Source organism: Tinamus guttatus, unplaced genomic scaffold (genome assembly GCF_059628265.1).
Source record: "Tinamus guttatus ecotype Peru unplaced genomic scaffold, ASM5962826v1 Tinamus_guttatus_pri_ptg000242l, whole genome shotgun sequence".
Classification (NCBI taxonomy): Eukaryota; Metazoa; Chordata; class Aves; order Tinamiformes; family Tinamidae; genus Tinamus; species Tinamus guttatus.
Window position 1 is genome coordinate 6001932 of NW_028288776.1, and position 13794 is coordinate 6015725.

General features: G+C 43.9%; 1 protein-coding gene across 2 annotated transcripts in view; it reads left to right on the forward strand.

Annotated features, from left to right (window-relative positions):
- ST3GAL3 (ST3 beta-galactoside alpha-2,3-sialyltransferase 3) overlaps positions 1-13794 on the forward strand; it is a 169087-nt gene that overhangs the window by 104279 nt on the left and 51014 nt on the right. For both annotated transcript variants that reach the window (XM_088526104.1, XM_088526105.1), the window contains one exon: positions 6035-6098. In XM_088526104.1, the coding sequence (XP_088382230.1) occupies positions 6035-6098 (64 nt within the window). The remainder of the gene's footprint in view (positions 1-6034; positions 6099-13794) is intronic.

Here is a 13794-nt window from a genome sequence, read left to right on the forward strand (position 1 = left end):
TATAGCCGAAGTAAACCACCTAGACCTGGCACAGCTAATGACCTTGGGAAACCATTCTCTTGTATTTACACACAAGAGCTTTTGAGGACAGAATTCTGCAGTTTGTAGTTAACTGTCTTTAAAGGCAGTTCACATGTTAGCAATGTGTTTCTGAGTCTCAGGAGTCTTTGTAGCTGCTTTCTCCTGTGTAGACCTCACGCAGAGGGGAAAGAAAGTAGTTAATTGCTAAAAAGGAATGGTGCAGGAAATTTCAAAGACTGCTTTGCTTACCGCACTTGCAGCTTGGCTAAAATACCATTTTTAATCTTAGTTAAAATACCAAAATAAAGTTGCCTGGCTCCAGCTGGGCATGGTTGTTCTGAGAGGGAGCTGGGCAGTGTGTGCCTTGGGTCTGTGGCCTCATGCTGGCCCCGTGGTGGCAATCCTTGTGTAGAGTGTTACTCATCGTGCTCCCAGGAGGGGCAAAACCCTTAAGGAGCAAAGTCTTGAAGAAGGCTATATGGGGGTAAGCTTTCTGATAGGGTAAATAATGTATAAGCTGTTTTTTGCTTACATCTTGTTTAAAAATACTGCTTTTTTTGCCCTTAGCGCTGATGGAGTTAGTTAATTTATCTCATGAATCTGTGTAGATGTGCGTGTAGATGTTCTGCTACTTTCAGTTCAGTGATCTATATGGAGAGGAGGCTGGTATCCTTGAGGGATATCTATTAACCTGACTGTAGTCAGGTTATTCCCAAAAGCTGCAGCTTATGCTCAGTGCCCTGTGCAAGTGACGGCCAGAGATATGGAGCCTATGCAGATGTGGAAATACGGAGATACGGAGTTGACCAGCTGTGGAGGTGAGCAGTGACCTTGGCTCTCAGACCCGCGAGATGCTCTGTTCCCTGACCGCAATACACGATATTCAAATGCTCACTGCTGGCAGTAAGGATATATAGACTTGTTGGGTTTGAGGAAAATGGCTGGTATGGACAATTCTAAAAATCAGAGCCTTTTCCCTCTGCCATTTGAAGGTGCAGGAACAGCCCAATTTGCTTATTGTTAAAGCAGGCAGAAGGTTGATCTTATGAGATGCCTGCAGGAAGCTCTGTGGAGTGAAAAGGTCTCCATCTCTTTTTAATGATAGGAGCAAGAAGCTTATGCATTGGAAACAACAATGTGAAGTGGTGTTGACATTTACAGTGAAAGTTTCCACTCTTCAACATAAAAACACTAGAATTCAGACCTAGGCCGGTTCTCACTGTGTGGTCACTGCCTGCCTAATTTCTAACTATCTACTTTCAGTTTTCCCAAATGTCTGAAAATTTCAGGGTCAGCTTAAAGTCATGATGTGTTGAGTTCAGAGAAATTGTGAGGTCCTGAGTTGTACTTGAATATTCCAATGCTATAAGGAAAGACTGATAGGATATGTCGTGGTACCTCAGGGTTCTTAGATAAATGTAGTCAACTGCTGCTTTGAGAGGGAGGGAATGTGCAGAGGCATTTTGCTCTGCTTGTGTAGTAATACAGCGAGCAGAGTGGTCAGTAGACAAATGAATTAATTGTTGTTCCTCTCTCCACAATAAACTAATTTCTCTGTGACAAGAAAAACTACAAAAAAGAGAAACTATGACTAGGAAAAAAACAGCCATAAATGACCTGCCCTTGTAATGTATTCTTTATTTAATAATGGGGAGGAGTGGGGGTGAAAATGGCAAGTTTTGGTGTCCGTTTCCTTAGTTTGTTGTTAAAAATGTCAGCAGGCACATGTGAAGAACGTGATGTAGGCCAGAGGATTATTTGGAGATGAAAGCCCTTGCAGGGGCTTCTTGTCTGATAGTCAAGGGCTTTTTCTATTCCTAGTTATGTCATTTAATTGCATTGTGACCTTCAGTAAGTTTGGCTGGAGTATAATGACATTTGCTGCTCTCAAAAAGTAAGGAGGACCTCACAGATGAATTCAAGAACATGCATATTTATATATTTATATTTTATATTTTATATATGCCTGTAATTATCACACGGTAATCTTTGATTTGAAAGATTATATGAAGGCCACTTTTTTTACTGCTGGTTCATGTTCAGATGCCTAGTATTTTGAGTGGAGTTAAAGAGCACATATATGAGTTGGATCCAGGGAGCACAGTAAACTGTGACCTGAAGGGACCCAAGCAGGAAATCCTGGGCTTGAGCCGTGAGGAGCTATTGATGGCTGGAGAGGTGGTGGCAGGTCGGGGGTTGCTCAGTCTTCAGGAAATTTCCCAGCTTGTGGCCATAGAATGACTGTGAGATGCTCATTACGAGATGAGTTTGATGTTTGAATTCAGTTTCCAGCAAGAAGTGTGTCTTTCACAAAACAGCCTGTGGAGTTAGCTGGTGGCTAAGAGGCGGCCAGAGACAGAATGGCTTTCCAGGCTGAATCCCGCTTTGATCCCTGCCGGTGGGTGGAGGGGAATGGATGGCAGAGAGGCAGTGCATGTACATAAGTAGCTGAGTGTCTCCTAGCCTGGAAACAGTCCTCTGAGGATGAGACCTGTGGAGCTCGGGCTGTGTCTCCTGAGCTGGCTGTGTGCCCGGGCCATGCGGGTGATAGCAGCGAGCACGCAGCCTGCACACACACCTGCTGCTTGTAACGGGAGGGATTTTTCCTCGGTAACCCCTGGAACACGTAGGCTCAGGCCCCTCCTGGCTCCTCCTCGATGCCCCGGTGCGCAGGGCAGAGCCGCATCCAGCAGCAGGTCTGGTCTGTAGCCACGCGGGCATCGGCCCTGCCTCCGTGCCAGGGCTTCGTCACAACCACGGTAAACAGCCTGCAAAAGAGCCACATGATTTGTGTAGCTGTTGCTGGATTAGAACAACCTGACTTTTAGGGAAGGGCCATTCCATATTGAAGGAAGGGCCATACTCAGCTGGTTTCTTTATTTGTTTATTAAGATTGATGGAGAAAAGTGATTATGAGGAGCCAAATGTGCTCCCCCGACAGAGTGATTTTGGATTGCTTGCAGTCCTTCATTCTTCGTAGTGTTCAATGCAAGTAGGTAGCAATTGTTAGTTCCGTCCTTCTTCCTTGAGACTCTGCCCATCCCAGAGCCGTTCCCACTATTGTCCCATGCAAATAAAAGTATTTTGTGAATGAGATGCAGCATTTGTGGTCTCTGCTGGAGATCTAATTTGCTGATAAATCAGATACTGATTTAATATAAATGGTATAGAACTTCAGCATCTTTCTACCACTGTTCTATAGTGCAGTTTTTAAAATTTGTCTAGCTTTTGTAACATGCTCTTGCACCCATAATTGTTCCTCAGTGTGTGGGTATACAAGGCAGATTATGCTCAGCACTCCTTCACCTTCTTACTTGTCCAGGAGAAAGAATGCTGCATAATTAACTTGCACATGACTGACTGACTTTCTTAGCCATAATCTGGACATAAAAAGTGCTTTGCTTCCTGCAGATAGCTGTCTGTCCTTGCCATGATGATTCCAGGTAGCTCTCCGCCTTTGTCCAGCTGTGCTGAAAGATGCTGCCACTGGTTTCTGCTGGAGGTATCTTCGTTGTTTTTGTTCAAGGCCATGTGTCAGCCACAGAAGGATCTGCTGATCCTTCGGACCTTACCCTGGAAGGTTATGAAGTTCCTTCTGAAGGAGATCTTGGCCTTTACTTGTGTCTTATTGCCAGTGAGCAAGACATCAACTGTAAGTGCCCACATCAACACCAATAATGTCCATCTCTAGAAGAGCTCCAGATGCATAAAAAAGTGCTTATTTCCTGCCCAGCCTATTTGCTTGTCCTCTTTGTGCTCGTGGTTCCTGCTCCTGACTTCCAGTGAGGATGTTAGATGGGGCAAATTGACACTGAGGGCATCTTTGCCCTTTTTGTACCTGGTACAAGTCACTTGGCAGTGAAAGACTGTCTTTTACTGGGTTTCAGCAGTTTTGGACATTAACACTCTGATTTGTGCAACTTTTAATGGATGCCATATACTAGTCTGTGGGGGCGGCTGAAAAAAACCTCCCCTTTGGCTCTTTAGAATCTGTACTACATGTCTGATTTTGTTGTTTGTTTCGTGTTTTCCCCCCACGTGATGGGGAAGGGAAGTATCCCCATCCCAAATGCTGCAGTATCCAGGCCTGAAGTAGTCATGCTTAATTCGTAAACCTTCTCAAATTAGGGGGCAAGATGAGCAAAACAGAATTATTTGAGTGCATTAGGCAGCTGTGTCCAGTGTGCTCTTTAGTATCATATGACAATAGGCCTCCAAACATTACTTGGAATAACTACAGGGTGTTGCTTGTTGGCTGGTGGAGCAAACCTGGCACAAGAAAAGCTTGGTCCATAGGAGGCTGCAGCCCGTGAGATGCAATCCTTTGATCGTTTTTCCTGGGAGAATGTGTGGGAAAACAACCACAGCAACATGCACTGTCCAGTAAAAGTGAGTGCATGGGACGGGCCAAGGAGAGGACTGTGGCATGGTGCCATTAAAGGTCACAGCAACCTACTGCTGTTGCAGAAGACTCGGAAATAACATTCCTGTTGAAGAGGGAGTTTTGCTGCCAATGTGGCAGGAGGAGTCCTTCAAATGAGGCAAAATGAAAAAAAGCAATTTTTGATAGCAATATAAATTGCTTTTGCCCTATAAATAACCTCTTTTCCTTGCCCTACTCTAAAGTGTGACCTTCTGAAAGCAATCACAGAGCCTAGCTTGTAACTGTGGTTGGCCAGGGCCATCAGGAATGCCATATCAAAAATAATCCTAAAAGTCTAAGTCAGAAAAGTCTACAAGTAGCCATCAGAGGTTTTCTGTCTGTCACCTTTGCTCCCCTGCCTTGTGTCTCACCTGTTTGTTTTCAAGTTCTAAGTTTCATGGCATACTGACGTTATCCAGCTTCTCTATCTATCCTTCGGCCTGTTTTTTCTACAGAGTAATGTCATGCAGGTAGTAAATAAGAACAGAACTTATTTTAATGGGAGTCCCCTAATTGTGCCAAATGCAGTAAGGACTGTGTCTCAGACAAATTATGTTATGCTCTTTACAACCAATCACTAGATATCGATCTTTTTAGTGTTGCAGAATCATTTTTAGTCCCTCTTAAATGAAGTTTATTCACTCCTTTCAACTGATTGTTCCCAAAGAACTTTTGAACTAATTAGCCAGCACTCTGCAGGGCAGCGTATGATAAATATTTATAATTTCATGAAGAGGGTGGAAAGAGGTTGATGGTTCACAGTCTTTTGCAGTGTAAATGTAGCTATTAGAAGCCAGATTCAAACCTAGGAAGAGGGAATGGTCCATCTCTAAAACCAGACTAGCCAGAGGGTTGCAGGACATGGTGGCAGAGTTGGGAGCTTTGTGGGGGACAAGGTGGAGAAATCAGGGACGAAGGACAAAATCTAGAGAGAAGCAGACTCCACAGTTTCCATAGTTTACAGAATTATTACAGAATTATTTAGGTATGATCATTGTACTTTGTTACTTACTAGATTTTATTTGGACACTTGTCTACTTTTGCTTAACTTGTACCATCTGGTTGCGGCAGCGTTCACTGTGTATGGTGTACGCACACACAGTGTAGGCTGTGGCTCCATGGGTATTTCTTTAGGCTGCTGTTATGATTTTTAAGTAGTTTCTGCCAAGAGAAAAGCCAGACTGAGGAACTGAACCTGAGCTAAAACTAACCCAGCACAATAAAGAAGTTTAATTTCTTATGTTCCTGTATCCAGGTCACTGCCCAGCTGCCTAGTTACTTGTGTGAAAGCAAGCACTGACAGTGACACTGGCTTTTCCATGCCTCACGTGTTTGTGAGGCTGCAGTGTCATGGAAGTGGATGCAAAACCACTGCCTTAAACTGTACAAGGATTTTCATTTCTCTTTCTCTCTTTATGTAAATATCATTGCCCAGAGAAAATAGAAATTTGTAAGTTTAAGTGTTTCTCCTAACATGAGCCTCGTTACAGTTCCTCGGAGTAACAGCTTCAGACTACTTGACACCACTTTGGTTTTCATCTCCATTACAACTAAGAACTTCTTCCTAATGCCTTCTTCCTTTCTCTCCAGATAATCTGATCAAAGCCATCCTGTCAGCAACCAAAGATTATCGCCTGACTCCAGCTCTTGACAGGTAAGATGAGACCTTTTAGAGTAGAAGGGGTAATAGTGATTACTTTCCACATGGCCTAAATAAATTTTGCCAGAGATTGGCTGTACTTTAGGGCCAGGTCAGGAGCTGAAAACAGAGTCCTCTTTGCAGTCAGTCTGTAAGCTCTTGAAGCCTTTGTCAGGTCAAACAGAAGAAAAAAAGCATTTACTTTCAACTGTTTTCTAAGCTTTTATTTAATATGGTGTCACCATATTAGTCAATAGCTGGTTTCAATAATAGCTGGTCTCAGATAGCTGGTTTCAATAAATGCGTTATTCTTTTCTTGCTACTCTGACAAAGCAACAAGATCATAGGAACCCCTTTAGAGAGAAAGGAGGGACTGGCTTGTTTTAACAATGTTTTATTAATATTTCGCTCTTAAGTCAGGAATGTGTGATTGTGTTGGCCAAGCCTGTGTGATGATGTGCTAGCAGCTATGCTGCGGCCTGAGGTACTTCAATTGAAGCTTTTTTTTTTTTTTTTTTTAATACTGCTATTGTTAAGCTTGCTTCAAAAACTCCCTGACATATTTATGATTAACTTCAGAGTGGTAGATGTGTAGTCTTTTCCACCCTTGCTTTTCCTTCCTTCCTTCTCTTTGCCCTTCAGTTTTGGTTTAGTGCCACCTCCTGGATCAGACATAGTTCTTTTCAGAAGCTGTCAGAGGCTTTTGCTGGGACATGAGATCTTTTCAAAGTCCTGGTGCAGCTCCTTTTGAAGCACTGGTCCTTCCCTGAACCCAGGCTAACAACAAAGCTCCTGCTTTCCAAACATGCTGTTTTAATTTCCCGGCCCAGCTTCCTTTCTGCTCACTTTTCCATGACCAAGTTCATAAACTTTTCTAGCCTTTCCCTAGCAATCCGCATCTCATGTCAGTAGAGCTTGTCCACTGTAATTGGAGTTGGCAGTTTCTCTCAGCGTGGAAGTTTATTCTTAGTTCTTTGCAAGCTATGTGCTAATCTAAATTGTTTTGAGATTGTATAGGCAGATCGGGCATTGTAGGTATTGCCAGCAGTGCCAGCTAGGATTAGGATTCGGAGTTTGGATCTGTTTGAGAAATTATGTCCAAAAGGCAAAATCGCTTTACCTATATGGCATTTATCTCAACTCTGGTTAAAATGTTAATGTGTTTTAAAATCCATAGACTCTTACAGAAGTTTATTCGTAGGATATTAATGCTAATGATATAGAGGAAAGGTGGAATATTCTTGCAATCAGACTTCATGTCTTAGTGACTCTTATGGACTCTTGCTGCTTACCTTCTCTGTGAGGCCTGGACAGAGTTTGTTTGAGGTTACTGGGTCATTTCCCAGAAGGTTGTGATAAATAGCTACTCTTATATGAGCTACTTACATTGCTTTCTCATTCTTTATGTTTTTGGTGCAGAGGTAGGAAAGTTATAACACTCAGGTCTTTGAAATATATTGTATATTTAAAACCCCTGAGATGCCAAATATGGAGGAGAACTAAGCAGCATGTTAGGAACATATTTCAGAAGTATTACGGGATCAAAATTCAGCGTCTGTGTCTGTAAACACACAGCTATCTTTGGGAAACTCAGTTCCCCCAGGAACTTCTGTGATAGATACAAAGCACTGATGTTGCATGTGTAGCACATGTTTCCTCCACCAGCCTGAAGCACAAGGGTGGGGGGCTCAGAGCTTCTGTTGAAGTTGTGCTACCTGCGTATGTTGGCACCCCCATGTTACAGGCTGCTCAGCTGAGGCCAAGCAGACCACAAGTACCCTTGGAAAAGGGTTAAGGATACCTTCTGAGTTGATAGGAGTGAATGAATTGCTGGTAGCTGCTGTCATCTCTGTAGATTGTTTCCCTGGTTCAGTGGGACAAATGGGTTGCATCATACATGTCTGTCCCCTGAGCAGCACATGCTCCCTTCCTCAAGTGAAGTGAGGGTACCTGAAGTCTCATTTCCTACATCTCTTGAGCTAGTCTTTGATCATGATGGCACCTTGTCTATTTGATTCTAACTGCTGTATACACTGCTGACAGCCGAACATCTCCTGTAGTCCCAAGCGAGCGGTCTGAAAGAGGAAAGATAGAAGCTGACGTGGGAGGAAGATACAAGCAAGGCTTAGGGTAGCAAGCCATGAAGGGAGAGCCTAAAGTAGTAGGCGGGTGGAATTACAGCACACAGGTTATTTCAGAGGAGGGCTTAGGGCACTGGAGGAGATGATATTGATATCTAAGTGCTGCTTCTGGAAACCTTACTGATGAGTTGAGCATAGATGAAGATTTAGGTGTGCTTCCCAGATGGTGGTTCTGCTGTGATTGCTTCACAAATTACAGCTGACAGCAACAGCTCTTTGGGATTTCAGAAGAACTGGTGGAGCTGTTGGGCCTATCTTTATGTTATCTCAAGCCCAAAGGCAGAGTCAACAGTTCCCCTCTATGGTGACCCTTTCTGCTAGGAACAGGGTCTAGAGGTTCTCATCGCTCCTTTATTGATCTCTAGTTAAAGTCCCTGCTGTGTTTGTCCACCCCTTGGAACAACAGGAGGGGAACTTGAGAGCTGAAAAAAGACCTTATGTTTGGAGTGCAGAAAAGATCAATTCAAATAGAAGAGAGAGAGAGAAGAATTCAGCTGTGAGGGACATTAGTCATAGGAAATGTTAGAGTCTTCTATTTTACTTTCTAGTTCAGATATGTTTTTTTCTAGAGGATGCTTTCGGCAAGAACAAGCTGTTGCCTCCATGCAGGAACAATGAGCTGGTGTTTAATGGCTTGTGTCAGACTAGAAGGTCTTATGAGCTCTGCCACTTCTAGGCTCCCTGAAGTCTAGTGAGTTGATCCTAGTAGGAAAAAGCTCCAGATTTATCTTCTCCACAGCATGGAGTTAAGCAAAGCCAGTTTAAAAAGTTACCCTTGCTGCTGCTTCCTGCTCTCAGGCTGTAGTTTGAAGGGAGGGGGGAAATCTAAATCGGGTCACTGAAATGATTCCAATTTGAAAGTTTTTCTCCTAACCTAGGTCATTTCAGTGACCTGTTTTCGAGAGCTCCCCTCCCACTGAAACGTTGTGCTGGCACAGCCTGGGAATTGCGGCCTGGGCGGGAGAGGGCCGCGAGGGTGGGGAGCGCGAGCACTTGCGATCCTATTGAAGCAAATGTTCATGTAATCCCATGCTGAGCGCAGCCTTCCTGGGGGAAGGGTGGGAGAAGCAGGGGAGGTGAGGTCAGAGCAGTGCGTGAGAGCACAGGAGGGAAAGAGGGGATTAGAGTTGTATAGCGGCAGATCTGCAGAGAGCCTTCAGTCCTATCCCCACCCAAGCTCTTTCAGCCCTGGCCTCCTCCACAAAGCTCCTCCTTGGAGATGCTACTGTCACGTCCCCTCCAGAAGCCCAGCCCTGGAGGTGACCTTGTTTGCTTGGTTATCCCTGTGCCAAAAGGGCATCCCGCTGTACCTTTCCCAACACACAACCTACGTACCAACGTGGTGTTGTAATGAGGCAAACTCGATCCTTCCACGTACATCTTTCATTACCACAAAACAGCTTTGCCAACTCACTGCAGCTAATCCTTCCATTATGTGTTAATGACTAGCAGCAGCCGGAGGGCATGGGAACAAATGCTGTGGTTCATGTCTGTAACAGGGTGCAAATGATGATGTTCATTCTTAGTTGTTGTTCCTGTCTCCTTGTTATGGCACCTTCTTCCTGAACTGCTTCCAGGACCTGCTGCTACTGCAAGGCAGGAGGCAGAGGAAGTTGCAGTTGTGTTTGGGAGGATAGTTGCAACTCAGGTCTGAGTTTTTTGGGGGAACACTGGAGCTCAAGTGGACTTTCTATAGAAGGGGTCCTCTTCCTTCAGTGCCAGCGTTTCTTCCTCCATAAATCCAGTGCAGAAGGCATCTTGCCTGTGACACGTTAAGAGTTCTCTTGCCTGTTGTTGGCTTTTCCAGGCCTGTTAATATCCGTCACATTTTTGCTGAATCTTTCAGTGGCTCTTCCAGTTTTCTCCTCTTCATTCTGCAAATTGTTCAGGGCTTGGTTTCTAGTCTTTGAGCTCTTTTGCTACGTGGACTTGACCGTTAAATTAATTTCGGTTTAAATCTCTCTGATGATGACTTGTAATTTCACAGGAAATACACAAAATGGTCATTCAGTCTTTTATATTGATATTGTTTCAATGTGGTGATGAAGACAAAGTGTGAATTTGAGCTTATAACTGAGATGTCTTTGCTAAAACAGCGCATAAAGTGATGAATGAGGAACAAATAGGCAGAGCAGGAGAGGAGGTTTGTGTTTCCTTCTCCTTCAGGTTGCCTGCACCATTTCAAGTAGGAGCAGCCAGATCAAACCAGCACCTGCTAAGCCTCTCAGAACACCAGTTCCCCTTGAGGCTTTTTTTTTCTTTTTTCTTTTCTTTTTTTTTAATATGCAGTTATGTCTTTCCCCAGAGTTGTGAAATTCTATTAAAGGAAGGCTTTGTGGGTTATTTTCCCCTAACAAATCCCTAAAGCACTTTGATGTTGGAGAGGAAGAGGAAGTAGCAATTGATATAAATGCATACACGTGTTTACAGTGCAACATTGTTCAAGAAGATCAGTGTGAATCCCCGTTGTTCACGTAGATGAACTCAGACCCCTCTAAGCATCTGTGTCAGAGGCTCCACATCTGGCTCAGGCTCTCAGCTTAGGGCTTTGGGGGCTCTGGTGGGGAAAGTTCACGACCCGCCTTCATACCACCCTGGTAGCAAACTGGAACCTGGGCTGTGTCCAAAGTGCTTCAGTACTTGAGCACTTCTGGTAAGGAAATACGGCTTTGACATACTATGTAAACACGCAAAAAGGTGTTTGCACGTCTCTGGGGAGAAACAATTGAGCTGATTAACTGATCTCGCACGGTGCGTGTCTCTAGCCAGGGACTTGCCTGCGGCCAGCGGTGCGCTGCCAGCTGCGTGCGCCACGCTCAGCCGCCAGCCTGTGCTCACGGTGAAGGGGTCCTGGTCGGGATGTGAGCTCAGGTGCTTGATGTCTCTGCCAGATGTGTCCCTTCTGCAGTGGCAACAGGGTCTGGTTGTCTTCTGCCTTCTCGCTGTTCCACACAGTGATTGCCAAAGCTGGGGAAGCCAGGGTAGCTCTCCTCTCTGCTTCTGTCCTGATGATCTGAAAATTCCTGACTGCTCTGTACCTGACATGCAGAACCCAGGCAGAGTTGAAGACTGACCGTGTCCTCATCATGTGCATCTGAGGAATGGCTTTGGCACCTGACTACTGCCTTTTGGGTGCCCAGCAGAGGCATCAGGCTTTGCGATTACAGTATGAAAAGAACTTTTGTGAGAAGAGCAAGCAATTAGAAGATCAAAGATAAGGCCTTAGTGTCCATAAGATACCAGTGAAAAATCTATGATCTGCAGGTTTAAAGAAAGAAGAGGAAATATTTAAATATGTTGGGACCAGCAGGGTATAACAATGGTTCAGACGTAATAGCCATATTTGCGCAGCTTCAGTTATGACAAAAAGAGGCAGAACGATTCAGTTAACTATTTGTTTCATTCTCTTTTTAGAGAAATATGAGGCTGTCCCTTTTTGCTGCAACTGTGAAATATTTAGGGCATTGTTATCAGTAACCGTGAGGATATTAAATGATAATATTATATATTTTTAAGTCAGTAAGTACTGGCCAGTATTTAAAGAGTTAAGTAAGGAGTTCTTTCTACTGTTAATGTTTGCTTTGTAACACTTTTTGAAATGTTGGGTAGAACAGCAAATGCTGTGCCATTCCCAAAGAAATATGTATGATGACAGAGGTAGCTGTTGGTAGATTAGCTTGGTTTTACAGAAGAATATCCTGGAAAAATTGATCTGGAACACAGTGAGAATGGCAGCATAATCGATGCTAGTTAGCCTGGGTTTTATGGAAATGGAATCTTGTCATGCAGATGTAATATTTTTTAATTGAACTAGCAACCTTTTAATAAGGCAACCTTATTAAAAGGCAACCTTTTTTAAGATAAGTGTTTGTTATTTCCCTAGTCAAATGTCACTGTAGATATAGCCTGTTCCTATAAAGCTGATATGCTACACTGTTTTAAAATGTTATTGTCAGGGTTGGGAATTAACTCTGTAGTGATAACTTCTGGTTTAATCTCACTGAAAAGTATTCTCAATGGTTAATAGTGATCTGCAGGAAATGTAAAATTACTCTAGAAAAGTTTGCTACAGCCAAAGAGCAGAGCAGAAAGGAGTAGGAGGGTCTGATCAGTCTGGACCTTTTTGGATCAGCTCATTCCTTACTGGAGCCAAGTCAAAAGCTTGGCATCTCAGAGGTGAGAACACAGGTCATGCTTATAATGTGAGGATTATGTTCTGCAAACCAATGACTATAAAAAGAACATCAAGCCAAGATATATAAAATTTCTGTATAAAAGGGACCCTGCTCTGAGCAGCATTAGCTCCGCATACTGGTGTTGCAGAGTCAGTGCTTCAGAAATTTTGGGAGAAGTTGAAAACGGTTCAGAGAGGTCCTGCAAGTGTGACTCAAGATCTAGGAGAGTTGCCATCCCATAAGAGATGTGAGGAACTTGCTCCACTTGGTCAAGAGAATATTTAGAAGGGACTTTGAGTCTTCCAGTGCTCTAGTGGAACAGGGCCATTAAGAGAGGCTGATGGAAGGGCTTTGGCTGGCAGAACTGGTTCTTTTGCCTCATACGTGGAGGCTGATGCTCACCAGTCCCGTGACTGATTATCCGCCCGGAGGCAGATGTTTACACACACTGGCTTGTCGGTGGGTGGATCACATGCAGATGTGGACGGGGCTGCTGACAGTAGATGGTGCTTTAATTTAGCAGAACGGGGAAGAATGCGATTAAGTGGTTTGAGGCTGAAATGAGCACATCTGTATTTAAACTTGGTAGAAGTTAGCACCATAACAATAAGAAGGGAAGAGAGAGAGGGGAGTCTCCATCACTTGTAGCCTTTGAATTTCAACAGGATATTTTTTTAAAAAGCAGTTATGGCTCAGAGACAACCGGAGAGAGAAATTCCAGTGTTTCACCCAGCAGTCTGTTCTTTAGGAGATCACACCGGCTTATTGTAATCATCCGAACAGCCTGTTGTCATCTGAAGCTTCACCTAGCTGAAGCTATGAGCTATGCCTTTTTTCCCTTCTTGCAGCCCTGTTTCCTTGAAGTTTTTGACAAAGCTGTTGTAATGGCTGTCACTCAGGTGCTTATATTTGGGACAGATTCTTTCCTTTCCCTCCTTGCCACAACATGCAGGCTGCTCGAATCAAGTCTTTGCTTTCCTCCTGTCACCAGAATTATAACTTTTTTTTTCTTTCCTGTACCATTGTCTGAGGTTATTTTTCTATTGCCCTTTTTTTTTTTTTTTTTATCACAAGCATCCACAGCTCTTTGGTCTTAGAGACACGAGCACTGGATTAATTATCTCCTCAAGGAGATCTCTTTTGGAAAGCACAGGTTTACTTAGGCTTGGGAAGCTGTTCTTGAGCATTTCTTGGGTACCGCTAATTTCATGCATATCTCCAGCTAATGGTTCTGTCAACGGGCTAAGCCTCAGTGGCTTAGCTGAGTTTTTAAAGTGTAATCCAGCCCTGCTCTGAAAAGACAGACCTCACATAAGCAGAGCTTCCCTCTTGCTGGCTCTTCAGACTGATCGCAGCAAGGCCAGAGGAGAGCACAGAAGAGACCAGTCAGCTGTG